At 53.9% G+C, this 27757-nt stretch overlaps 1 protein-coding gene across 1 annotated transcript; it reads left to right on the top strand.

The window, feature by feature from the left end:
• Nucleotides 1-11576: 11576 nt before the first annotated feature.
• On the top strand, nucleotides 11577-23945 carry BCAN (brevican; the record flags this gene model as incomplete). Its single annotated transcript, XM_084242402.1, has 13 exons — nucleotides 11577-11658; nucleotides 12281-12655; nucleotides 12957-13131; nucleotides 13372-13499; nucleotides 13969-14262; nucleotides 16162-16383; nucleotides 17229-17840; nucleotides 21164-21271; nucleotides 21838-21996; nucleotides 22543-22625; nucleotides 22974-23118; nucleotides 23358-23548; nucleotides 23847-23945. 13 exons carry the CDS (start codon nucleotides 11577-11579, stop codon nucleotides 23943-23945), a joined length of 2673 nt encoding a protein of 890 aa, XP_084098528.1.
• Nucleotides 23946-27757: the final 3812 nt, after the last annotated feature.

Here is a 27757-nt window from a genome sequence, read left to right as displayed (position 1 = left end):
TTCCCAAGTGGATCAGTGAGACTGATGGTGAAGACGGTATTGCTACTTCCATACCTGGCTCCCATGATTTCTAGCTTTGTGGAGTATAGCACCATATAATGATCCTTGGTTCAAAAGATATACTGTTTTTTGAAGGCCAGTACCCCAATCCCCAGGGATGTTTTCCCCAGGCTGGTCATGGACATGCTGTAAAAAGGCCAAACCAATGGAATTACCAGGCTGGCAGAACTGAGGTGAGGTGGTCTGTTGTAGGGTCAAAGGATCCTGCGGTCATTGTCTCATTTCCTTCATGTAAAATGGATCCCCTTGGTTAGAGGCGGTTCTATATGGAATCTCATGAGGATAAATCAGTTCCTCTGTGTCCTTGGATATTGGTGCTGGCCCAGGCACTCAGGTGGGAAGGCAAATGCCTATCTAGAATATGCACTGACTGGGTAGGGGGTATTGCTCTCCCTCCAGATTGAAAGACATTGTAATCAACGTGTTACCCAGTTGGTCTTCTCAAGGGACAGTGCCATGTTGAGTTGTTGAGTGCTCAGCATCTGTCTCTGCTGCTGATGAGCCAAACCTTTGGCTGTAGCAATAGCTGGATCAGTCCTAGTGAGAGAGACCGTACTGCGGGACCCTTGCTTCGTCTCCATGTCTACCGCCACAACTACTCCTTTCATGGACCTGCTGTGCCAGCCCTGGCATGGCTGAGGACAAGGGCTGGCTCTCATCCACTGGAGGCCTTCTGTCCCCTTTTGCTCTATGCCTCCTCTGCAGTGACTGTTCTTTAAAGATTTATTTTTTCATTTATTTATGCATACAAGAACTGGGGTGTAGGCCAGAGGTGCATGGAGTGAGATGATTCACCAGAGACAGAGTGGGGAACAACAGGCAGACTGGCTGAAATACACTGCTGAGGGGAGCAGGGGGCGAGACAGGAGAGGTCTGCTGCACAGGTGGGTCAACTTCCTGGCTAGGGATCGAACTCATGCCACGGTGGCTGGTGATAGCTTGACAGAGCTGAGACTCTAACCCCTGCGCCACCAGGGAGATCCCTGCTGTGACTGTTCTTTAAAAGAACTGCCATAACACAAATGCCCACTCCTCTAAGTCTGCCCATATAACTTTCCCCAGACTTCCTCATCTCCAATCTTCTAGTCTTACATTTTCCCTGGCCCTGACCAACCAACAGGCCATTTGCCACCATTCAAGAGTCCCTGGACATTATCACTCATCATCTCTCTCACTGAACAGTAGAAGGTGGACAGTGTACTACTCGGAACCTCCAGTCACCACAGTCTTCTAGGGTCACCTCTGGGTGGAGCTGTCATGTGGCAGAGGTCCAGGCTTAGTTCACACCAACACATCAAAACAAGTTGTGCATGTGGGCCTCCCCGGTGGCGCAGCGGTTGAGTGCTGGGTTGCGAAGCTGCCCGCAGCCTCTGCAGCGCCGGTTCGATCCCCGGCTGCTCCCCGGCCACAGGAGGAGGGTCCCACATGGCGCGCAGACCTCTCCTGCCGCCCGCTGCTCCCCTCAGCAGTGTACTTCGGTCCTTCTGCTTGCTCTGCTCCCCACTCTGGCTCTGGTGAGTTCTCTCACCCTCCTGCACTTCTGACTGTACCCAGTGCTTATATAAATAAATAAAAATAAATCTTAAAAAAAATTGTGAAATAAGTAGATGATGATGATAATAATAACAGTAATAAAAACAAACTTTAAAAAAAAACAAGTTGTGCATGAACCAAGTCTGGGCTTTTCCCTTCTTGAAGCTCACTGGGCTATAGCGCAAGTGGAGACAGGCCGAGGAACAACAGAGGTAGCTGGGTAGTGCTTCCTGTTCCCAGAGCTTACTCGTGCCCTCTGAACACCCAGTGACACCTGCTCACAAATGCACCATTTTGGATTGCTGGCTTGTCACTATGTGTGCTCATGACTTAGCAGTTCTGAAAATTCTCAGATCTTACTAGGAAAGTGAGACAGGAAAAAGAATCAATAAATAATTGAGTAAATAATCCAAATAATTTAAAAGGTTAAGGTTATGGTCGTAGGCAGCTGACGCTGAAAGCTACCAGGAGCTCTGGGAGACTGGGGGGAACTTGCCTCCTGGTGTTCCCCTTGAGAGGAGGGGCCAGACTTTCAGCCTGCCACCCCACTTGTGACTGGTTGGTGGGCTGAATCAGGGGCAATAATTCTCTGGCCCTTCCAACTTCCAAGCCCACCTCCAAGGTAGGAGAACTCCTTGGGCAGCCAGCAGCCTTTGGCTTGTCCAGGTGATTGCTAAGGGGGTCTGTGGGGGGGCACCAACAGTAACTGCTATACCCTGTTAATTTCCAGAATCAGAAGCTGTTACCCAATCAATGTCCAAAGATGACCAGTGATGTTATTTTTATTTTTTTGACTTGTACAACCATTATTGATGAAGGATTAGATTTTGTACAGCAATGGTTGAATATTAAATTGTTCTTCCTCTTTGCATTTCTTTTTCTTTTTTTAAAAAAATTATTTATCAGGGCCTCCCTGGTGGCGCAGCAGTTGAGCGCTGGGTTGCGAAGCTGCCCACAGCCTCTGCAGCGCCAGTTCGGTTACCGGCCCCCGGCGAGGGTCCCACATGGCACGCAGACCTCTCCTGCCGCCCGCTGCTCCCCTCAGCAGTGTACTTCGTCGGTCTGCCTGCTCTGTTCCCCACTCTGGCTCTGGTGATTTCTCTCACCCTCCGGCGCTTCTGACTGTACCCAGTGCTTGTATAAATAAATTAAAAAATAAATCTTTTTTAAAAAATTATTCATCATTGGAATACAGAACTATTTAAGTTCAGAATACCTTCACACCTTGACATTGTATATATATCACACCACACCCACCACCTAAATCCTAGTACTGTTAACCACTATCAAATTGAATCCCTCTACTTGAGTCTCATAATTTTCTTGTTTTCAAGTATCCATTTATTTAGAGATCAAAGTCTAGACACAAGGGGTACTCATTGTCACTGCTTCTAGCCTTTTCAGTAGACAGAAGATAAAACACACACTCACACAAACATACACATCATGAGTTCATGCTGTTCTAATTCAAATGAAAGATGAGCTTTTACTTCTATTTTCTAACACCACTACTAGTGATACAATCCCTAAAGTTTACAAGTGTAAACAAGTACAAGTATATGAATCTGGGGACAAAGCCACATAAAACATTTCCTTTTGTGTCCATTGTTTCACTTTTCTTCTTTTTAATTTAAAATTAGTCTAACTTTTCCAATTTAATTTTTTTTAAAGAATACTCTAAGTTTTTTTTAACTTTTTTTTTTTAAGATTTATTTATTTATTTATACAAGCACTAGGTACAGTCAGAAGTGTGGGAGGGTGAGAGAATTTACCAGAGCCAGAGCGGGAAACAGAACAGGCAGATCGATGAAGTACACTGCTGAGAGGAGGAGCGGACGCTGCAAGAGAGGTCTGAGCGCCATGTGGGACCCTCGCCGGCTGCCAGGTATTGAACCGGCGCTGCAGAGGCTGCGGTCAGCTTCGCAGCCCGGTGCTCAACTGCTGCGCCACCAGGGGAGGCCCTCCAATTTAATTTTGTGTTTGAATTATAGAAAACAATGACATGGTTCCAACGTCAAAACCATAAAACAAAGTGTTGCGTCCACCTTACAGGTGAAGACACTAACGCTCAGAGAGACTGGTCCCTGCCGCAGTGCCTCAGAGAAGGGGGGCTCTCCCCATCAGGAGGCAGGCAAGGGGCTGCAAGGAACCTGCGGACTTTCTCAAGAAGTAGATTTGGATGTACGCAGGCTCCAAGCTCCTTCGGCTGTGCTTTATGGAACAGCCTGGGGTCTCCTCTAAGTACAACAGCTTGCACCCCTCAAAGGGTGCCTTGCTGAGTCCAGGAGGGCTGTGGTCCTGCTCATGCAGGGTCGGGGGGCTCTCCCACAGTGCTATTCAGCCTGTAAGGCCCCTCTCTGTCTCCTCACCAGTCTCTGCCCGTCCCACCCCCACCCTCAGTCAGCTGTAGGAGCCCTCAGAGCTACACCCAGCCTGGCCGCTCCCTGCCTGGGCTGGGGTCCCGTGCTTCCTGGCCCCTTTCAAAAGCTATCAAAGCCCCCATTCTCTGGACACAGCTGTGCCCACATTCAGTGCCCATCCATCCCCCCCTTCAGCCCCACTCCCACGTCCACACGCATAGGACCCAGGTGCCTGTGTGACTGCAGGGCCTTGCAGAGGAGCTAAGCTGCTTGGGCCCCCACCCCTAAGTCTGGGACAGTGGGGAGCAGGAAGGACAGGCTTTCTTTGTGAATGCAGTGCAGAGGACCCAGGCTAATAATGGAGTTGAGGGGAACTTAGGGTGTAAGAACTTGGAGGGGAGATTCTGTTTCCCCAACTTGGGTCATGGCCTCAGCTTTGGCCTGGATGGAGATGTGGGGGTGGGACGGGCAGGAGATTGATTGTTCCCATCCACAGAGACTGGAAAACTCCCCAAGGCCCAGGAGGCTGGGAGGCCAGCCAGCTGGGCTGCATGTGGAAAGAGGGAGAGTGGGAGAGTGCTCCCTTGTCTCTTTCTTCTTACCACCTCCCCTATATTCTTTCCCCTGAGAGAGACGATTGGGTACCCCCCAACACCTCCAACACCATTGCCCCCCTAACCCTCCTCTACCTTCCAGAACCCTGATCTGAGAGTCAGCAGACTTAGTTTTCTGTTATGGTCAGTCAGTTACATGTTGTATGACCCAAGACAGTCACTTCACCTCTTTGGGTCTCAGTTAACTAGTCCTAAACATACTGTAGGAAGTTCTACTTGAAATCTGACTTTTTAAAAAAATTTATTTATTTATGCATACAAAAGCTGGGGTGCAGGCCAGAGATGCAGGGGGTGAGAGGATTCACCAGAGACAGAGCGGGGAACAGAACAGGCAGACAGATGAAATACACTGCTGAGGGGAGACAGGAGAGGTCTGCTGCACCATGTGGGTCACCTCCCTGGCCGGGGATCAAACTTGTGCTGTCGTAGCTGCAGATGGCTTCATAGTGCTGATGCTTAACCCCTTGTACCAGGGAGGCCCATGAAATCTGAATTTCTTTCTTCCTGCTTCCATTGATCCAGTTTGCTTCTTGCTAGTTACTGAGAATCCCTTTCTGAGACCTAGAGGCAAGTTCTTAGGTTTGCCTCTTTTCAGCAAGTGAATAGAAACTGAGGTGGGGGTGGGTCTCAGACTTGGGTGAAGATACAAGAAAAGATAGAAAGTCCCTGAGCAGCAGTTGCCAATTGAAAGCACAGGTTAAACTTCAGTATGCACTTTCTAACCCCTTGGAAATCCTAGAAAAGGTATCCTCTCTCAAATAGTGATCCCTCTGACCCACTCATGAAGGAAGGTCCCACTGACCTCCCACTCAGGAGACCTGGTGCAGTTGGGGAGTGTGTGTGTGTGTGTTGATTAGCAAAGGAAAGGAACCCGATTTTGCTGAGCCCAATCTGTGGGCCAGCACTTCCCCTTGCCCAGCACAAGTACAGTAGATACTATCCAGCTTGTTCTGCAGAAGCAGAAACTGTTTTAGAGAATCTAAGACCTTCCCAAGGTTTTGCCACCTCAAATGGCAACACAGAGTCCTGGCTCTCACCAGGATCTCCCAGAAGCAGCTGTCTGTTCTCTCACCAGGTCTGGTTCCCACCAGGGCTCTGCCTCTTGGAACAGACTGTCTGATACCAGCCCTTGCCCGGCCCCGGTCAAGGTCAGACTCTTTCATAGTACCAAAATATGTGCCCACACTTCCGGTCATGAGGGAAGGTGATGGGAAGGTCATTCCCTGTCTTCCCCAGTCAGGTCACAGCCAGGTTTCCTTGAAGCAGGAGCTGTGGTTACATGTGAGTTACTGGGATTAAATTTCAGCCACTTGGTGGCCTGGTTCCTCCTGGCTAGGGTCCATGTGGAGCAGAACCCTCATGGGGGCAATAGGATGCACACAGCCATGCTGACTGTCCTGGGCAAGAGGACTCACTCTCAGCTCAGGGAGGAGGAGGGCAGGAGGCCTGAGGGCCACCCACTGCTGCCCAGATCCCCCCTCCCCACATGCCTGGTCCATAGTGCACATTCAGTTGATACTTATTTAATGAAAGGAATAAACTGGGCCCCTTTCTCTCTACTCAACAAAGCACTTTGCTCTGTTCCCCTCCATCTCTCACTGAGGGTCCTTATCACCACCATCTTCTTGCCCCAGCTCCACGGTAGATAGGTCTCTGGAGAGGGGCCAGAATCTTACCATTAGATACTGAAGGATTTGGGAAGGAGTATTTTTTGTGAACTTCTTAAAGTCCTTTGGAACCAAGGCCACAGTACTGGGAGTAGAAGGCCAGGTGGTGGCGAGGGGGTAGCCAGTCGGGGCGTACAGTAGAGGGCAGTCCAGAATCCCCTCACAGGAGGGATTTGGGGTGCCATTCAGGTAGAAGGTCAGGGACCCTACTGAGTTTGCATTGCTTCACTTAGGAATTTGGGGGCACTTGTGGAGATTATGGGGATCAAAGCCCCTGACAAGCTATCCTTGGCACCACCACAAGTATCCAGGGGAGAGAATCCAGGCATCTGGCTGTTCTGCCCATATTCTGTGCCAGAAGCTTGCCTGGAGTGCCAGAAGGGAGATGAGAAGGAGGAGGGGGAAAGGGGAAGGAGAGCCTGGGAAAGCAGGAGGTAATGGAGGCCCTGGAGCTAGGGAGGGGGTATCATTGGTATTCTGGATGCTGAAGGGTCCCCAACGACTGGGTAGCACTCAAGGCCTGCCCCCTTGGCACCGGGCTGCACATTCAACAGTGACAGCCTTGGCCAGTGGGTCCTCTGGGCTCCCAGCAACGCCTGCGTTTTGCCCATTGGTTTTCATGACCATTCCCAGTGCCACCCTACCCCCCACCTTGTCTAGAGAGTTCCTGACTTGCTTTGCTTAACCCACGAATCTGCTATCTAACCTCCATCCCTCCAGCTGCAAAGTCAGCTCCACCTCTGCAGGGAGTGGGAGCACCAAGAGACAAAACCCAATCAGAACTTCCTCCATGGAGGTGGCCAGGGTCATTTGCACCTCATTCTGTCTCCAAAAAAGAGCTTGGGCGAGGTGTCTCTCTAGGAGCAAAGACTCTCATCCCCCTTGGCTATCATCGAAGTCTGAGTCCCTCCTCCTCGCGCCTTGACCAACAGAAAGTCCTTCTGGCTGTCTAACTTCCATCCCTCCAGCTGCAACATCATCCTCTCGCTCCGGGAGAGCTCCCTCCCGCCTCTTCTGCCCTCCCTCTTTACACCAAGTCCACGGCTTCTCATTTCCAGAACGATGTCCTACTTCGCTCGTCCTTGCTCTCGCTGCTGCCACCGCCGGGAATCGACGCAGAACAGGGAGCGAGTCCCGTGACCTTCTCTAGCCCCCCGCGTTCGCGACCAGGGGCGGGGGCTGCCCAGGGAAGAGCGGGGTGGGGGCGGGGGAAAGAAAGGGGGTTTTGTACGGTGCCCGGCGGCCGGGCGCCCTCTTCTGAGCGTCCTACGGGCCCAGCCTCTCCCTGCGCCCGCGCAGTCCCCGCCGCAGTCTCGGTTGCAGCTGCAGGACCGAGCCGTGGACCCGGAGGAGACCCCCGGAGGAGGCGGCAAAGTTCGCTGTGCCTCACCCCCAAGCCAGTCCTCAGCCGACTGCTGGTAGGTGAGTGCGGGCCGCGGCCCTGACGCCTGGTCCTGGAGGGGAGAGAAGGGACTGCCCCCATCCCTCATCCCTGGCCTCTGAGGCTCCGGTGCACCCCAGTCACGGGACCTGACACCTCGGCCAGGTAGCCGTCCGCCGGCCCAGGGCACCGACAGCCCCCATACCAGTCCCAGCTCGGCTACTCAGTACTGCGGCTGGCACTCCCACTGCCGCTTACATCCTGCCCCGGGTCCGCGGCTAGTGGGAACGCCCCTCTCGGCCCTCTCGTTCTCCCGCTGCCCGCTCCCAGCCCAGCGCCGCTGCGGAGATTTCCGACCTGGCCGTGGGCTGGGGGCGGCGGTCCGAGTCAGTCCCCGAGTCCGGTGCACGCAGCACCGCAGGAAGAGCTGCGGTGAGCCACCTTTCTTTTGGGGAAACCTCCCGGTTCGCCGCAGGACAGCGGATAGGAGGCGCTGTAGCGGGTGGTCGGGCAGGGACTGGAGCTAGATCCCCCAACTCTCTCGTGGTGTGTGACCTTGGGCAAGATAGTTGACTTCCCTGAACCTGGGCTCCGCAGCAGCTTGATGACAACACATAAGCAACATTAAGTGAGAGGTCTGACTTAGGTGGATGCTCAGTAACTGGTAAGCAGGGAATTCTAAGCATTAACTTGTTGGCTGGGAACCCCCTCTTCCCCTGGCTTGGGGGTGAGGCACAGCGAACTTTGCCCCTCCTATCTGACTAGTTCTGCCCACTTGGCTCTAAGGAGGAGAGATTTGCCATTACTTTTGTGAGCACCATGATTATCTGCATCGGTGAGATTCCAGCAAATACCAGTAAGATCAAAGAACACGGTTACCCATAGATCCACCCACGGTACTGCCAGTGCGGGTATTGTCCCACCTAACTTTGCCATGGATAAAAGTATAATCCACGCTTCAGATCTTGTACTAGGAGGGGCTACAATAGCTCTGTTGGTGATAGTTGTGCTTCCAATAAATAGGACTATTTATACAAATGTTACAATGATTCCTGCAGGCTGGGCTAAGGACTTGCCTGTATTGTGTAGGTTCATGTTACTCCCCACACAGCCATTAAGGGGATGACTGAGAGCTTCCTTCCTGCTGTGCCCAAAGCTCTGCCCCCCTGTGCAGATTTGCTGACCCTGCTGAGCCTGGAGCTCAGTTCCTGTGGGGCAGAGTTTGAGCTGCTAGCCTGTGACATTCACAGCATAGGTATGGTGGGTTTTGAGGGTGAGTACACATGTGGGTACACACAACACACACACACACGCACACACACGCACAGCCTGGTCTTGATTCTTTGTGGATTAGGCTTCCACAGCCCATAAGAGAGATAGATGTCTGTGGTCAGGCAGTTATGATAATGTAACAAGAAGTTTCCTGAAGAGCTCCAGAAACTCAAGAAAGGGGGCAAAAATCTAGAAGCTGGAGCAGGAAAAGAGAGAGCCAGAGAGAGGGATGGTGTGGCATTAAGGGCAGAGACAGAATGACCGAGCTACCAGTGCTAGAGATGGGGCAGAGGGCCCCCTGCTCCTGCTCTGGAGGAAGAGAAGACAGCGTAGAGAAGAGTGGGTGTGTGGGATGGAGAAGGCCAAGGCCTGGACCGGTGCTTCTGAGTCTGGTGCCAGGTGAGGGGATGCTGAAGATGCCTGTGGTCATCTTAGCGTTCTTAGCTATACAGGGAAGGGATGAGGAACAAGCTTAACGCAACTGGCAGGGGGTGAGGAAGACCGAGCTCACTGGTTGTGAAAATCATGCACTCTGGGCCTGGCCTCCTCTAGTCAGTGACTTCCTTTCGTAGAGTTAGGAAAGGATCCCCTCCATGTTTCAGGGCTGCTAAATCTGCATCAGCCTTGGGTCTTCTTTCATTCCGCCAACTTCAAAACAGAGGTGAAACAGTGATCTTTGGTGCTGGTTTCAGAGCGACTCCAATTATATGGGTCTCTGGGCTGCCTGTAACAGAGCTTGGAACCAGCTCTGTGAACAGCCCCAGCTCTAGCCCAGAGAAAGGGGGAGGAGGACACCAGGAAGGGCTCAGACTCAAGACCTGGAACAGTCCCCCCAGCACCTGGCAGGCACTATCAAATGGTCCCCCTCCATCTCCAAAAAACAGCCCCCTTGCCTGGAGCTGGTCTCAGCACCTTCTGACCTGTACGCTTCAAGAACTTCCTTCCTCTCAAAGGCCAGAGAGAGGCTCTGGAAACTGGTTCCTGCCACTCTTCCCACAACTCTGACCCTGAGGAATTGATGCCCAGTCGCCAAAAAGGAAATGAAAGTTACAGTAGTGAGAGGTACCCTAGGAGGTGGGAGGAGGTGGGAAGGCTCCCATCAATACAGACGCAAGAAAGGGGATGAGTGTGAAGGCAGAGGCTGAGAGGCTGGAGAGGATGGAGGTTGAACTTCGGGCCTCAAGTAGAAGCAAGTAGACAGTGGGAATAAGCCTGATATCTTGGCAGTCTTGTCTGCGGTCTAACCATCATCCCTCCTGCTGTACCAGTGGCCTATTCCATAACAGACTTGGGTTGCCATGATCTTCTGAAGCTAGTCTCACCCTTGAGGATGATGTTGGACATTAACTCTCCAGCCTTCCTGCCAGGGGGCACCATTGGCTTGGTGCCTGATTTGGCTTTGCTGGGGACCCAGGGTCAGGCTTTCCCTCTCTGGGTCTCATTTCTCAATGTCACACTCCCTTACCCCTCCACTGGGAGAGTCTAAGTGTGTTGAGATTTTTGGAAAAATATTCTAGGTTCTCAAAGTTTCTGATAGCAAGGGTAATTTCTGATGGCCTCTCCCATTTATTCTAACATACACCCCCACCTTAACACAATCTCCAGGCCAGGGCTGGAGTGGGGGGAAGGGAGAGGCTGGATGGAGGCCAGAATGGCAGAAACAGGGGCTTTGTCCCAGCTGTTTTCTGAGCCAGGAGATCCGGTGGGAAAGCCCATGCCAGGCAGAAAGGAATGGCTGGGAGGAAGAAGAGAGGAGGCAGCCAGGAGGTATTGGGGGGGGGGGAGGATGCTGTGGTATAAAGAGAGAGTTTCCTTATAAGTAATGAATGATGGGGTGGGTGGGGTGAGATTAGAGAGAGTTGTGCATTGCCTGGGTTCAATCTAAGAGACCTCCTGGAGGGCCTCAGGCAGGAATGGCACTCAGGGAGAGGAAGGGAAGGTTGCAGGTATGCTGGGGGAGACGGGGGCTCTGCGTTAGAGGAAGGAGTCTGGAGTTAGGAGGGGGAGAGGGCACCTACCATTCATGCTATAAGCATCTGTTGAGCACCAAATATGTGCCTGGCACTGTGCATTTGTACAGGTTTTTTTTTTTTTAAGATTTATTTATTTATGCATACAAGAACTGGGGTACAGGCCAGAGGTGTGGAGTGAGAGGATTCACCAGAGTCAGAGTGGGGAACAGAACAGGCAGATGTACTGAAATAAACTGCTGAGGGGAGCAGCGGGGGAGACAGGAGAGGTCTGCTGCGCCATGTGGGTCACCTCCCTTGCTGGGGATCGAACTCATGTGCAGTGGCTGCGGGTAGCTTCACTATGCTGTGTCTTAACCCCTTGCACCACTAGGGAGGCCCCTGCACAGAGTTTTAAGGATATAAAGGGCTCTCAAAGCACAACCTCAACACAACCTATTTGGTAGTAGTAGTAGTAGTGCTCTTTTACCAGTAAGAAAATAAAGGTCCAGAGAATGTAAGGTACTTGCCTTAAGTCACAGAGAGTTGACTAGGACCCAGGTCTTGACTCTGAGGAAGAACTCCTGGATGGTGAGATCAGAAAGAGAGCTAATGGTGAGGTGGGGTTCTGGGGACAGGATATGTGGCAAGTCCACATGGGTGTAGCAGGCATCCAGAGGAAGACTATCCTGAGGTTTAACCGTATCTTTTCTCCTTAAGTCCCCCCATCAGCTTGAGGCATGTTCCTGCCCCTGCTGGCAATCCTGACCCTGGCCGGGGTCCCTCTGGCCTTAGCTGATGCCCTTGATGAGGACAGCTCAGGTAAGCGACCCCACTCAGGGTCATCTCCCTGATGGCAAGAGTGGCCTCTTGTTGACCATAACCAACCTCTGTCTGTCTGGGCTGGGAAATAAACAAGAGTTTTGGGCCCCTGGTGGAGTGGCAGACAGGGCTGGGGCAGGTCAGAGGTGGCAGTCTCTAGGGAGGAGGATGAGTCACAAGGATAGGATGAAGGGTGCTGGGAGGCTGAACACGGGTGGAGCTGGAAGAAAACCTGAAGGTGACTCTAAGGGGAACAGACAGAATATTTGTCACTAGGGCTGGGGCACAGAGAATGTGAGATTAGAAAACGTGGGGTGGTCCCTGGAATCCTAGGGGGGTGCCGAGAGACCCTAGGAATGAAACTGAAGGGGATATTTTGGGGAGGGGTCTAGAGGCCGTGGAAGGTGAGCCTGAGGGACCCTGGGCTGGGACCCAGGTATGAGGGGGGGGGGCGCCGGGCGGCGTGAGATCAAGAAAATCCTAAAGCCAGGGAGGCAGGGAATTCTGGGGCGGGCGTGGCCAATCCCCGAGTCTGGAGGAGCCCAAGTGAAGGAGCGGAAGGCCTGGGTTGGGCCCCCGCGGACTCCCACACGAAGCTCCAGCCCGCCCCGCCCGCCCACAGAGGACCGGGCCTTCCGCGTGCTCATCGCGGGCGACGCGCCGCTGCAGGGCGTGCTGGGCGGCGCCCTCACCATCCCGTGCCACGTTCACTACCTGCGGCCGCCACCCAGCCGCCGCGCAGCGCCCGGCTCTCCCCGCGTCAAGTGGACCTTCCTGTCGGGAGGCCGCGAGGCCGAGGTGCTGGTGGCGCGCGGGCTGCGAGTCAAGGTGAGCGAGGCCTACCGGTTCCGCGTGGCGCTGCCCGCCTACCCCGCGTCGCTCACCGACGTCTCTCTGGCGCTGAGCGAGCTGCGGCCCAACGACTCAGGCATCTACCGCTGCGAGGTCCAGCACGGCATCGACGACGGCAGCGACGCGGTGGAGGTGAAGGTCAAAGGTGAGAGGGCGGGGCCTGAGGCAGGACTCCGCCTTCGGGGGGCGGGCCCGCAGCCTGAGGGGTGGGCAAACACCACCGAAGGCGGAAGGCGCGGGCCGAATCGGAAACGGAGTGAATAGATACCCTGGCTACCCCCTTCTTCTCTTCAGTTGGCGGAAATTCTGCCTTCAGCGTAACTTACCTTAACTCCTCATGCTGAAGGGGCACGACTCAGATTTTACCCTGTGTGTACAGGGAGGTGAGGAGGCGACGAGGGCTGATGAGTGTGTGGTCAGGCCTCAGGTGCCCTTTCTGCCCACAGGGGTCGTCTTTCTCTACCGGGAGGGCTCTGCCCGCTATGCTTTCTCCTTCACGGGGGCGCAGGAGGCTTGTGCCCGCATCGGAGCCCGCATCGCCACCCCGGAGCAGCTTTATGCCGCCTACCTGGGGGGCTATGAGCAGTGTGATGCTGGCTGGCTGTCCGACCAGACTGTGAGGTGGGCTGGGGTTGGGGCCCAGTAACTTCCGGTTGTCTCCGTGGTGGCTGTGCTCTTGGGTTCTCCCAAGAGCTGCCTGTGGCCCCCAGGGAAGGAGGTTCATCTGGGGAGGGGGTGAGGACCCTGTGTTGGGGGTGTGGGTTCCTGCTGAGCTGGGAATTGGCTGCATTGAAAGGCAATGTGACGCAGAAGGGGCACCAAGGCAGCTCCCTGGTGAAGCCATCTGTGCTCCCTCCCTAGGTATCCCATCCAGACCCCAAGAGAGGCCTGTTATGGAGACATGGATGGCTTCCCTGGGGTCCGAAACTATGGAGTGGTGGACCCGAATGACCTCTATGATGTCTACTGTTATGCTGAAGACCTAAATGGTGACTGGGGGTGAGGGGGTTACCAGGGAATGAGCCCCTTCACTAGTGTTGCCCATAGGTCCTCCTGGGTCCTCTATTAGACCATATTGTTTCTCATGTGTTTAAAGGAGCAGCCAGGGAGAAGGAAACTGCCTCTCCTTCCAGCACTGTTATATAGGCAAGTCTATGGCTAAAACCCGAGACTGAGCTTGAGTTTCGTCTGTTGCTACCTACTGTGTATCTCTCTATCTCTTAAAATCTCTGGGCCTCAGTTTCCTTCTTTGCAGATGAGGAAGTTGGGTCAGTTTCCTTTGAGCAATGATATTCATCCAGAGGTTTTATCCAGACTTTGATCCAATGAAGTAGGATGGTTAACTCTATGTCATAGATGGAGACTGAACCTAGAGAAGCTTCCCGAACGTTCCTATGGGATTCCAAGGTGAAAGCGGCTACCAACTTCCTGATAACCAAATCTCGTCTTCCTGAACAGGAGAGCTGTTCCTGGGTGCCCCTCCAGACAAGCTGACATTGGAGGAGGCGCGAGCATACTGCCGGGAGCGTGGTGCAGAGATTGCCACCACAGGCCAGCTGTATGCGGCCTGGGATGGTGGCCTGGACCGCTGCAGTCCGGGCTGGCTAGCTGATGGCAGTGTGCGCTACCCCATCATCACACCAAGCCAGCGCTGTGGTGGGGGCCTGCCTGGTGTCAAGACTCTCTTCCTCTTCCCCAACCAGACTGGCTTTCCCAACAAGCACAGCCGTTTCAACGTCTACTGCTTCCGAGGTGAGCTGGCCTTCTCGTAGAGGCTGAGTGAGCTCAGAGAGGCAGAGTGGCGCCATGAGGTCCTGTACCAGCTTGGACTATTTTCTCTCAGGTCTTTTCCGCTTGCCTGAAGGAGAGTTGGTTGATAATCAGCTTGCTGACTAGTTTTCTAATTCTGGTCGTATCTTCTGGCTTGGACAGTGAGGCCTCAGCCACCGCTCTGCGTTGCTTTACCTGCCTCCACATGGCAGCCCATGCCTGGTCTCCCCCAGTTCTACAGCTGCTTGTTCTATATTGGGCTGCCAAATATGTTTCCATTTCTGGTCAGCTCATTGGCAGAACAGAGGTGATGAGTCTCTGAATCCATGAATGATCTGCTCCACTAAACCAAATGTACTCAAGAACCCTCAGAGGGGTTACCAGAACCTTTAACTTAATCTTTAACCACCAAATATTAATGGATAGAAACCATTCCCCAGTCCCCACATGCAGCAGATCCTTAAGGATAGTTGGGTATAGAAATAGCTCCTGCCATATTACGTATTGGGAGCAGAAGAGGCAGTGCCTGAAACTCCCAGGAGCACAGGGCCCAGACCAAGGGTAATTGATAATCAGGGAGGCATTGCCATGGAGTGTCCTGGGCCTTGCCCCAGTACTGTATGTATGAGGACTAGAGCTAGAAATGAGAGGAATGTACTGGTGTGAGGACTAGAGGTAGAAATGTGAGGAAAATACACAGCTTTTTCCCTCAGGGAGTCCCTAATCTGAGGGAGGAAGATACAACTTTTATGAGAGTCCCCAATCTAAGGGGAGACAAGGTGGCTTGCTCCCAGCATGAGGAAAGTCTGGGAGAAAAGCATTACTTTCACTGGGCAGATCTCCAGACATCTTAGGCCTGGAGTTGGGGAGGGGTAGGGAAGTGAAACCCCTAGGAAGGTAGGTCCATCTGGAAAGGCTTACTGGAGCAGGGGTGAAGATGGTGATGGTGATGGTGGTGACACCTAGCCCTTCTATGCACTGATTACAATTATGTGCCAAGCACTGTTCTGGGAAAACATAAAAGGAGGAACTGAATCAGGAGGAAAGGAAGAGGGTGGCACATGGAGGAAAGAAGCAAGTATGGGCACAGGTTTGCTTGTCTGGCACGAGCAGGCTCACTGGAGCAGGTGAGGAGGGCAGGACGTGCTGTCCTGTCTTGTCTGACTGAGCACAGGCCCTTAGGGCTTTTCTTAGCCCAATTCCAGCCTTACTTCATTGGTTTTCTACTCCTGGTTCCCTTCCCCAGAGACAAGGTAATCTATTCTAAAACTCTGGATATTTGAAGGGACCAGATCCTGGAAGGATGGGGTGGCCTCTGTTTTTGCCCTCTTCCTGCAAAATGCTGAGATCCTCAGCTAGGGACTGTTGAACATTCATACAACACTCTGCCCTTCAACCTAGACTGGTGGCTGCCTGTCCCCTTCCATTTTAAGTCTTGGGATGACCAGGACTCCTTGCTCGTTGGCCCAAGCCTAGAGACCAGTCTGTCTGTCCTACTGCCTTCATCCCTTACTCAAGGGAACATCTTTTCCCTGAGCCTTTCCTGCTCAGTCTATCTAAAGCAGTACTTTTCCATCCTATCTGCTTATTATTCTTTATATGGTAACATTATAATAGGTGTTTATTATCTGTACCTGAAATATACATTCCCTTGAGGGCAGGAAACTGTTTTGCTCTTTACTATATTCTCAGTGCCTAAAACAATACTTGGCATTACTCATTGTGCGTACTTGATTACCACTTGAGGAGTGAGTCACCAAGTACAGGTGCTCCACAGGGGAGGTATGAGTGAACTGGCTTCAGTGGCTGGAGTCTAACCCAGAGTCCTCTGACCCAGAGCCACCTATTTGACTTCCCGTTGGCACTTTCCTCCTGCCACAGACTCTGTCCAGCCCTCTGCCATCCCTGAGGCCTCCAACCCAGCCTCTGATGGACTTGAGGCCATTGTCACAGTGACAGAGACCCTGGAGGAACTGCAGCTGCCCCGGGAAGCAGTGGAGAGTGAGTCCCGTGGAGCCATCTACTCCATTCCCATCATGGAGGATGGAGGAGGGGGAAGCTCCACTCCAGAAGACCCGGCAGAGGCCCCTAAGACTGTCCTAGGTAACTTGAACCCCTTATCCTGCATGTCTTCTTTTGAGAGAAGTTGGAAGTAGAAGGTTCAATCCCAGGTTGATGTTGGTGTTGTGGCTGGTATGACTCTGCCCTGTCCTTTCGCAGCAGCTCAGTGGTACAGGACATCTCTCCTGTCAACCTCCCAACCTGCCTTTTTTTTTTTTTTTTTTTTATTTATACAAGCACTGGGTACAGTCAGAAGCGCGGGAGGGTGAGAGAATTCACTAGAGCCAGAGCAGGGAGCAGAGTAGGCAGAAGGACCGAAGCACACTGCTGAGGGGAGCAGCGGGCGGCAGGAGAGGTCTGTGCACCATATGGGACCCTCCTCCTGTGGCCGGGGAGCAGCCGGGGATCGAACCGGCGCTGCAGAGGCTGCAGGCAGCTTCGCAACCCAGCGCTCAACCGCTGTACCACCGGGGAGGCCCCCAACCTGCCTTTCTAACAAATTCCACTCCCATATCTCTAGGTCTGGAATGTTTGGAATAAGGAGAGTCCTCCTGGGAAGGGGGGGGGGGGTCTCCTTTTTTTTTTTTTTTTTTTTTTTTTGGTTCTTCCCCATTTACCTACTCAAAATAGAACATTTGAACAGACTGAAAGGGAGATCATGTTTTCCTGTGCTAATGAAAAGCCTCAGAGCCTTCTCAGGTGTTGCCTGTTTACAGCTCAGTTTGAAATTCTTCTGGCGTGGAGCAAAGACAGCCTCTCCCCTGGGCAGGCTCTTCCCACTCCCTCAGGCCTCACTCCAGCCAGCTGGCTTTTCTCCCCTTTCCCTCCCTTCTTCCTGGCCTCTGGTGGTGCTGTCCCTGGTGCTGAACCATTTCTACTCTACCTAGAATTTGAAACCCAATCCATTGTACCTCCCATGGGGTCTTCAGAAGAGGAAGGCAAGGATGAAGAAGAAAAAGAGGAGGAGGATGAAGAGGAGAAAGTGGAAGAGGAGGCCTTATGGGCCTGGCCCAGCGAGCTCAGCAGCCCGGACCCAGACACCCCTCATCCCACCTTAGAGGATTTGCTGTCCCAGGCAACTCCACCAACAAGGGCAGTCCTACAGCCTGGTGCATCACAATCTCCTGATAGAAAACCAGAAGCTCCCAGGCCTCCAAGGGTCCTTGGACCACCCACTGAGACTCTGCCTACTCCCAGAAAGGGGAACCTGGCATCCCTGCCACCTTCCACTCCAGTTGGGGAGAGAGAGGTGGGGAGGGAGACTGGGAGTCCTGAGCTGTCCGGGGGCCCCAAAGGAGAGAGTGAGGAGATAGGGAGCTCCGAGGAGTCCTCTTCCCTGCTTCCAGCCACACCGGCCCCTGAGGGCACCAGGGAGCTGGCGGCCCCCTCCGAAGAGAATTCTGGAAGAACTGTCCCAGCAGGGACCTCAGTGCAGGCCCAGCCAGTGCTGCCCACTGACAGCGCCAACCGTGGTGGAGTGGCCGTGGCCCCCTCATCAGGTAACTCTGCCCAAGGCTCAACCACCCTCTTTGTCCTCCTCCTTCTCCCCCTGCAGCTCTGGGTCACCTGACCTATAGTCCTTTAACCACATTCCCCAAGCTCTCCTGTCCTCTGCCTTCATTCTTCTTTACACCTCCATTTGTGGATCTCCCATCTTGGATACCCCACCTCATGGCTTCCTTTCCAGACCTCTAATTCCTTACCCATGTCCCCCAATTCCATGATCCACACCCTGTGGCCCTCTCCCTGTTGCTGAAATTCTCACCCTGTGACTCCAGGCCTACCGCTGACCACCTGTGACTCTTCTCTACCCTTGGGTTCTCCACCTGTTGACTCACATGCCACTGACCAGGGCACCCCCAGGCCTCATGAGCTAATAGGGTTCCATGGTCACTTACTACACCCTTAGAGTCCAGGTTCATCTTCCACTGCTCCTCCCCCAGTCAGGTGTGCCCTTCAGATATCTGCCACTGATACTGGGAGTCTGGGATTCCATCCCCGTCCCTCAACCTCTGGGGTCCTAGTGAACCCTTATTCCCACAGAGCCTTAATCGACTACTTCTGTGAAGTATTTTTTGACTGTTTCATGGAAAACAAACCTTGGAAATAAATCTCTATTAAACTGCTTTATAACCAAAACTCTAGCACCCTCTGTCTCCATCCACAGCTCCCTTTTCACTCCATGGATTTGTGTCATGGGTAGCTCTTTAATCTCTCTCTCTCTCTCTCTCTCTCTCTCTCTGTCTCTCTCTCTCATATCTTTAGCCTACACCTTTCCTGTCCTGGTGATCTAACAGCCCTCTGCTATTCCCTCATCCTCTCCTTTTGTGGTCTCTCTCCACCTTCCTTTCTGACTACTGAATTCCTAGATCTAACCCTACACATTACCCCAGAGAAGGCATTTTCCACCAGTCATCAGGAGCGCTGGGACTTGTAGTCCTTTCTGACTACTGAATTCCTAGATCTAACCCTACACATTACCCCAGAGAAGGCATTTTCCACCAGTCTTCAGGAGCGCTGGGACTTGTAGTCCCTACCTCATGATGGGGAGGACCTCTACAGCCTGGAATGTTCGTGTGTGTGCATCTGTATTCATTTCTGATCCATATAGAATCATACATACATAGTAGTGACTGGGAAAGTCTCTCTTGGCATAGAGGTGTTCCCTGGCATCCAGGTGCCCCAGCTCCCTGCCCCCATTTCAGCAGGGGATAGTATCTAACTTTAATCACTCTGCCCACAGCCTCCCCCTCCTCCACTAACCTTTACACTAATGACCACCCCTGTCCTCTAGGGGGAATAGTTTCATTCTCCTTGAATCCAAAGGATCTCAGAGCCCCTAATGCTGGAGAAGACAAAATCGGGAGTCAAGGTTGGAGGGGGTGGAGGGAGGGAGAATAAGGAGGTAGCCTTTAGGGTCCAAGAGAAGCCCTACCTACACAAAGAAGGCTGAGCTTCCCAGTGGAGAACCTGGAGAAAGCTGGGATCCCCCCAGTCCCAGGAATCCTTGTCCTATGTGGCCTGGGTGCCCTGGGGTCCCTGTATCATACCCAGGCTCACCCATTTCAACTATTGGCTCCCTGCCCAGCTGGCCTTCAAGTTCAGTGTGTGAAAGTTGGGGACGGGTTTAGTGGGAACAGGAGCACATTCAAATTATCCTCCATGTCTTAGTTACCACACCTGGAGGATGAGGGACAGTTCTGGTCTGCTACTGCAGCAGAAAGGAAAGGAAAGTTTCTCTTCAGTCCTAGAGAAAAGAGGAAGGAAAGAAGAGCTTCAAGAGAAATTCCTTCACTCCACCTGACCTCTTCTGGTTTAGGTTCTGCCACCCAGAGCCAGGAGAAGGGCCTATGAACTGGATGGGGAGCCAAGAGCTGAGTTTGAGAGTCTCTGTCTCCCCGGATTGAAGAGGAGAACAGAGAGAACAACAGGAGGAGCAGGAAGTGTGAGGAATGAGAAGGGGGTTCAGGACTTCTACTCTGTGGGACCTAGTGCTTAATGGATTAAGTAAAAACACCTCCCTTCCCCCTTTGCACAAGAAGGATAGCACTACCAGCTTGGAAGAAGCTATTGGCAGGAAAGGACAGGACAGGGGGACCTGTGCTAAAACAGCTGATTCATTTTTATGCAAAACAGCTAGGTTATCCCAGCAAAATTCTTTGAATCAATTCCAGCTTCTCCTCCTCTCTTGTTTCCTCTGATCCCCACCAAGCAGAGAGATTTCAGGTGAGAGTGAAGTCTTGTGGGCCTAGGGGTAGATGGCACAATCTGAAGGGTCCTGCCTAGAGAAGGTTTTACCTCCCAGATTTGAGAGCGCAGACCTGAACTGTTGCAACAGATTCATGGGGCTGTCCTCCCCTGTGGTCATCAGACCAGAAAGGAGTGGAAACTTGACACCACCCTTCCACATTCAAGCCCAGTTTAAGAGCAGCCACTTCCCACCCTAGGATCCAGAGAGGGAGTGTCCAGAGAAGACAAATGACCTAGCCAGATGGAGCTAGAGCCACACGACAGATTGCAAGCCTTCAGGGTTGTGTGTTAGTCTAAGAAGACAGCCTGGAGGTTGACAGGGAGCCATCTGGATCAGAGAGGTTTCTAGATGAGGAGACTGTAGGCCTGAAGTGGGGGAGGGACCCTGGTCAAGGGGAGTAAGGAGAGAGAAAGAGATCGGATATGTTGGGGGAGGAGTAGTGCTGTAGGACAGTGGGAGCCTCTGCAGCTCCATCCCTTGGGCTTTTGGGGTCCTGTGGACAGCGGGAGGAATAGTTAGCTCCCATATGGAGCACCTTAATATCAGGTCCCAGAAACGATGATGGACAGACGACTGATGCTATGGGGACGCTCCTCAGGTTCTCTACAGCCCACCGAGACTGCAGAGAACTGTCCTGGGGCTTGGCGCAAAACCTAGAGGGTGGGGAACTAAGCTTCCAGATAAAATGTAAAGTGACCTTCACAATGTCACCCACCAGAGGCAGGAAACGCATGAGAGTACAGGTCTCTTGACTGACAGCCCAGTCTCTTCCCCTTAGCGGGGTTGAGTCCTGAGGGCCTTCCTGGCCACTTCCCCAGTCCCTGTCTAGCTGGGCTCACATTGGTGGCCATGACAATGACCAGCCCAGGCTGAGCCTGTGCCAGAGCAGAGGGCAGTGAGAGGGGGTGGAGAGGGGGGCAGAAACCCAGCAGTCAAGTTTGGACTGTGACCAGAGGCAGCGTCAGCGCAAACCATTGGGGTCTATGACAGCTCCTGGGACAAGGGGATTGGAGGCTCAGACTGCAGAACTGTGCTCCCCTGCGTCCCCCACCTCACTTCTCTCCCCCTTAGGTGTCTGTGTCCCCAGCCCCTGCCACAATGGTGGGACATGCTTGGAGGAGGAGGAGGGGGTCCGCTGCCTATGTTTGCCTGGCTATGGGGGGGACCTGTGCGATGTTGGTGAGTGTGTGGAGGGACCTGCCGGAGGTGGGGGTATATCTGAAGCCGCGACCCCACAGGACATGCTAGCTCCCCAGTGGAGAGGAAGGGCGCTGGTTTTAGCTTTGTCATTAGAGAATCCCCATTTTAGGCGAATCCCTCAGAGAGCCGCATGTAGTTCCCTTGCTGGTTAACTAGACCCCGGAATCCTGAACGCTTTTCTCCGCGGGCACGGGAGAGGAGGGCTCAGCATGATTCTGCCCTTGCTAGGCGGTCAGTACCTGCCGGCGTCCATTCTCCTGGAAGGAGCGGAGGGTAGAGCTGTTGAGGATGGAGGGTGGCAGAGACTCAGGCGGGGGCTCCAGCCTTCACCCCGGCCACTGCTGTTCAGAAAACGGTGGCATCAACACCCTCGGCTCCCAGACCCTCTGGGCTCCTCCTGGTCGCCCCTCACTCGCCATTAGTCCCCTCCCTAGCCCCGCCCCCGCGGTCGCGGTGGTGGGAGGAGCCGGGCCCCTTCCCCGGAACCTGGCCGCTCTGGGCTCCCCGCTCCTCGGCCCTAAGGTACCCGCCCTTCTGTGCCCCAGGCCTTCGCTTCTGCAGCCCTGGTTGGGACGCCTTCCAGGGCGCCTGCTACAAGCACTTTTCCACTCGAAGGAGCTGGGAGGAGGCAGAGACCCAGTGCCGGATGTACGGCGCGCACCTGACCAGCATCAGCACGCCCGAGGAGCAGGACTTCATCAACAGTGGGCTGGGGCGGGCGGAGGGGAGCCTGTCGTCGCTCTCGCGCGCTATGCCTGAGTGCCTGTGCTAACGCGTCTGGGCACTCAGTGTCGCTTGGTTTCCCTCACTCATCCCTGGACTTTCCCACCTTCTCCGCTCCTCTTGTGGCTAGTGGGGCTTCAGGCAGAGGAGGGCTGAGGTTCCCGCAGGAAATGCAGCCGCTTCCGCCCGGCAGTGGCTCAGGGGCCCACTTTCAACCTGCCCCACCTCTTACCTCCATCTGTTTCCTGACTCTGACTTTGTTGAAAGTTTTTACTCGTTTTCCAGTTTTCCTTTTCTAGCCTTGGTGCTGTTTTCCTTCTCCCCACAACCCCTCCCTCACGCCCCTGCCTTCCATCTGTCCGGGGCAGAGGTCGGAGGGAGGGGTTGAAAACTGGGAAGCGCAGGTTCGGGGTTGCGAGAGGGACTTGCCTCCCGGCCATCCACACACAGCGCAACACCGGGGACGTTGCCATCTGCTGGCGGCGGAGCCCACTGCACACCTGCGTGTCCCTGTGGCTTCTTCCCAGATCGCTATAGAGAGTACCAGTGGATCGGACTCAACGACAGGACCATCGAAGGCGATTTCCTATGGTCAGATGGCGTCCCCCTGGTGAGACCCCCGCTGCCCCCCTCCATGTGTAGGCTGCTCCTGCCAAGCATTCTGTCCTCCACCCCTAGGGACCTCATGCCCTTCTCTCCTTTTTCTGGCCCCTTCCCTTTCCCATGCTTTCCCCTCTTCCATCTAGACGCTCCTCCCCTTCTTGGGTACCTCTCCTCCTCTTAGGTACCTCTCCATTATCCTTTCCCAAAGCCTCTGGCCTCCTCTTTCCTCTTCCCTGGGGTCCCCTACCTTCTCTCTCCTGCTATCCCTTGCGCCCCTCCACCCCCTCAGGTCCTCTGGGCCTATTCTACCCAGTGCTCCGGAGGGATCCTCACTACCCCCTCCCTCTCTGCCCAGCTCTATGAGAACTGGAACCCTGGGCAGCCTGACAGCTACTTCCTGTCCGGAGAGAACTGTGTGGTGATGGTGTGGCATGACCAGGGGCAATGGAGTGACGTGCCCTGCAACTACCACCTGTCCTACACCTGCAAGATGGGGCTGGGTGAGGGCAGCCAGGGTGGGGGCAGGGCATCGGGTTCTGATGTATGTGTAGGGAGGGTACAGGGCCACACAGAAAAGTTTGAAATGCCACCCAAACTGGGCGGATCCACTTGGAATCCCTATTTTTTATGGTAAATCAGATTATGGTCCATTCATCTCCTCATCTGAATTTTGGGAACAGTCACCCCAGAACCAGGCTCTAAGTTCCCGACTGTGTCACTTCTCCTCCTCCCCCCACAGTGTCCTGTGGGCCCCCACCAGAGCTGCCCTTGGCTCAAGTGTTTGGCCGTCCTCGGCTGCGCTATGAAGTGGACACGGTGCTTCGTTACCGGTGCCGGGAGGGGCTGGCCCAGCGAAACCTGCCACTGATCCGCTGCCAGGAGAATGGTCACTGGGAGCCCCCCCAGATCTCCTGTGTGCCTCGCAGGCCTGTGAGTGCCAGGAAGAGGCAGGTGGGGGTTGTAGCCAGCAGTAAGTGTGGGTTCCAATCCTAATTCTGCCAGCCAGTCATGGCTGTGTGACCTTGGAGTCATTACTGCTCTTCCTTTGGGCAAAAGGAAGCTGCTGTCCTAGTGCATGCACCTACACTCTGGGATTTTAAGGGCTGAGCCAGGGCAAGTAATTAGATAAGGTGGAAATTAAGAAGCAAGAACACCAGAGGGCAGACTCTGAGAAGAAAGGGAAGAGGAGGAGCCCAGGGTGGAGGGTGAGTATGTTTTTCTTTTCTAGGCTCGAGAATGGCACCCAATGAAGGCCCTAGAAGGCCCTTGGGGGAGGCATTGGAAGGCCCCACGGACCTCTCCTTCCAGTTCCACTCCAGGTGCCTAAAGGCAAGGTCTTGAACACTGCTGGGGGCCCCAGTCTTGCCTTCTCTTCCTAATCTGCCCCTGGAACCTGTGCTCTTGCCACCACAGGAAGTGACATCATGAGAGGGGTGGAGCTGGAGTCCAGGTGACAGTGTCTGAAGGGGCTTCTGGGAAATACCTGGGTGCCTCTGGCCCAGCCCTGGCCTCTTACCCTTACCCAGGGCATCAGATTTTCCCCTCAAGGCCTTGAGTAAGCCCCTAAGTGCCTCTACTGCCCTCTTCTTGCCAACTATCCTGCCCCCTCCATTCCCCTGGGGAGTACTGTGCCTGCTTATTAAGTTTTCCAAGGGAATAGGTTTGCAGGATAAGCACCTGTAAAACCAGCAGGAAATAAAGCGGTGTTTGAGCCCAAACAAATCTGATGCTTCTGTGTGTAAGAGAGAGAGATGAATGGCAGCCAATGTCTCAGGGGACACATAGACCTTCTGGGTAGAATGTGCCTGGCATAGAATAGATGCCCAGTAATATGAAATGAAAGATACACAGGGGTTGGGGAACAGTATATGGACATTTGGATGGAGATGGAGTGCCCTGAGTCAAGTGGGTCTAAGTGTGTTCAGACTGGAGAGGGAGAAAGGTTGAGTCCCCAAGGAAAAAGGCAGGAAGGTGTTTGGGGTTCCCAAAGGAGTTTTCGGGGAGTGTGAAAGAGAGGGTGAGAGTGAGAGGGACGCACATCTGGAGGTTAGGCTGCAGGAAGGCTTGCTTTGGGCAGAGGAGGCAGACATGCAGGAACAAGGAAACAAGGTAAGGGCAGAGGAGAGGTCCCCAGGGCAGCTCTGGGCTGGACTCTGGGAATGGCCTGTAGGCTCCTAGGCTGTGGCCGGCAGTGGGCGCTGTGGGTGCAGAGTGAAGAGGACAGGTGAGGAGTTCCAGGGGACACCAGGGGGCGCTGTGGCCTCTCTTTTGGAGCAGCTCAGGGTGGGGCCAGAGGACTGGCTGTGGAGGGGAGGGGAAGGCTTCATCCAGGCTGGGCTGGCAGAGGTTGTGAGTCAGCCGAGCTGGAGATGGTGAGGTCACTCTGAGAACTGGGGAGAGAATGACTCGTGTGTGTGTGTGTGTGTGTGTGTGTGTGTGTGTGTGTGTGTACACCTCGCTGCAGTGCACACAATTTGCTCATTGTGCCTTCTGGTGTGTATTAGGATGGGAGTGAATGTTACTGCAGCAGATCCTCACACTTACCCACACTCGGTCACACACATACGCTTGCATGCACACTGTCATGTGCACATACTTCTGCTTGCGCCCACTGTCACCACCTGGGCAAGTCTTACTTTTTTCCCAGAAGTCTGTAAAACCTGGTAAACGAAGAGACTGGGGGCCAGATTCACAGGAGCAAAAGGCAGAAAGTGATATGGAGAGACCCAGAGACAGTGAGGTAAACAGAAAAACAGGTGCTTTTGGGGGGGAGCTGGGGGCTCTCCAAAGCCATTCCTGCCCACCCTATCTGAAAACCCCAAAACAGCTGGTGTGTGAGCTGCCAGCACTGACCTTCCAGCCCCACCACATTCCTCTCTTCACCCCAGGGCTCCCCTGCCCCACTTTTTTCCCTCCCCATACAACCCAACCCAGCATGACTAGAGTTTTTCTTAAGTTGCTCCAGGGAAGAAGATGCTCTTGGGGCCAGAGTAGACCCCATTCTCTCCTGTACTACCCTGAGATTGCCCACTAATTGTGTTTTTAGGGATGTCGGAACTGTAGCTTCAACTGTGAGTGCATCAAGACCAAGGTGGGCCTTTGAAGGTAAAGCCTGAAGAGAAGGCAGAAGGGGGATTAGCTGTTCTGGGGCCCCAAGGGATGTTCTCTGAGGAATATATCCTTCCAGAGATGGAGTTCAGACAGCAGGTTGGATTTCCTGGAGAGACCCGGTGGCTAGCAGGGGGCTTTGGTGTCAGCCCTGTCACCAGTGCCTCCCTGCCTCCCTGTTGGTCTTCACAGTAGGCAGGGATGTATCTTCTCTGTGCTGCGATTTGGAGACTTCCAGGGGTTGATACAGGGCTGGAGCTAGAATGATCCTCCCACTTCTGGTCACCTACCAGGCTGCCTCAGCAGGGCTGCCGGAAATGAAAGCATTCTCTTGGCTTTGTTGGACTTCCTGGGGAAGGGGCGCTGGTCAGGGATGACTCAGCGTGCTGCACAGAACGCAGCCCCAGCCTGTGTGCGCATGTGCACCAGGTCTGTCTTGGCCTGGGAAAGGGAATTGAACCCTCCTGGAGTGTCAACCCCATCTCTTTTGAGGACTGCAGTAGGGGTGCCCTTGTGTCTGCCTCTGCTTTTAGGGTACACAGGGATCTGAACATGACTCGCCCCTGCCAAGCCCTTGGGTGTGATTAAGTTCTCAGCTTTCTTTTCACATGTCTAAAACGGGGTACCCCCTCAGGGTTTCTAGCTCCTTGGGGATGAGGGAGAGAGTATGGGTGTATGTGGAAGGGGGAGGCCCAGCCTGGGTGAATCAGGGGCTTTGGCATCCCTGTGGGTCTGAGAGCCTCGAGAAAAGGGCCTGCTAATGTCCCCTAGCTTCCCCCAAAGCTGCTCTGACTCACACCTCACCTCCCCATTCCTCCCCCCACTCCCTACCTCCCCATCCCAGCTCCGCCTGCCCTGGCCTCCCTGGGCCTTTGTCCCAGCCCTGAGGCCCCTTCTGTGGGCCTGTCTCCTGTGTCCAGAGAAAAAGGGCCCCATTGTCCCACCAGCCTGCCACCACACAGCAGCTCCCGAAGACTTCCAAAAATGCTCAGCCTGTCAGACCCTCGTGGGTGGCGGGCTGCCCCCACTCCCTTTCCCTGCTTGCGGCTTTCTCCATTCCCCAGAGGAAGGTCCTTCCTGAGCTCTAACCACCCTTCTGTCTGCTGCAAAGCTGCCACTTCCTCAGGGGGAGAGAGAGCTGAGACTCGGGGGTAGAAGTTGAGGAAAGAATGGGGTAGGGGGGACGGAAAGGAAAAGAGAAGAAGGAAGAGGTGAGGAAAGCCCCCCAGCCCCCATCAGAAGACTCTAGATTCCAGTTAATCCCAAGTGGGTGGGTCTTATGGTCTGTTTATTTTCCGATGGTTCCTTAGTTTTGGGGGTAGCTTGATAACAGAGGGGAGGCTGGTCACCATTGGAACACTAAGGAAGAGACCCACAGCCCTCTGGCCCGTGTTCTAGGGACCCCAAGTATCATCTAAGGACTCTTAATATCATTGGCAAGGGGTGTCCCTCTGTGCCTCAGTTTCCCCATCTAGATAAGCTGAAATTCTGTCTGACATATAACTTTCTGGTAAATGATGTGAACAGAAAAGGAAGGAGCATCTAGGATTCAGGACTTGGGAAGGGACGAGGAAGGAGAGCTAAAAGGAGGTGGAAGACAGAGGAGAGGTGGAAAGAGGGAGACAGGGGAGGAAAGTGAGTGGTGACTGAGACTGACAGCAAAGGGTGTTTCTGTTTAGCAGGGAGCCCCAGAGGACACAGAGCCATCGGCAGCACCGCCCCCCCCATGCCAAGTCTTCCTGCTACCCTCCCTGGGGCCCTGGGAATTGACTTGGCAGCAGCTGACCCCACAGCTGCTGGGAGGTGGTTCCTCGACAGTGGCCCCCTGGCACCTGCCCGGGTTTATTTCTGGAGCCACAGCTGAATCTCGGGGGTGGAAGAGTGAGGGGGGCTAGGGAGAGGAGTCTGTGAAGAGGAGAGGCTCTGGCACCCAGGACTCTGGGCCTAGGCTCCAACCCTTTGCGGCAAAGGGGCTGATGCTACAACATGAAGAACTGGAGTTAAGTCAAGGGAGGGATGTCCGCAAAGGGG

The sequence above is a fragment of the Talpa europaea genome (assembly GCF_964194135.1).
Source record: "Talpa europaea genome assembly, chromosome: 9".
NCBI classification, from domain to species: Eukaryota; Metazoa; Chordata; class Mammalia; order Eulipotyphla; family Talpidae; genus Talpa; species Talpa europaea.
This window is presented reverse-complemented; position numbering and strand designations above follow the sequence as displayed.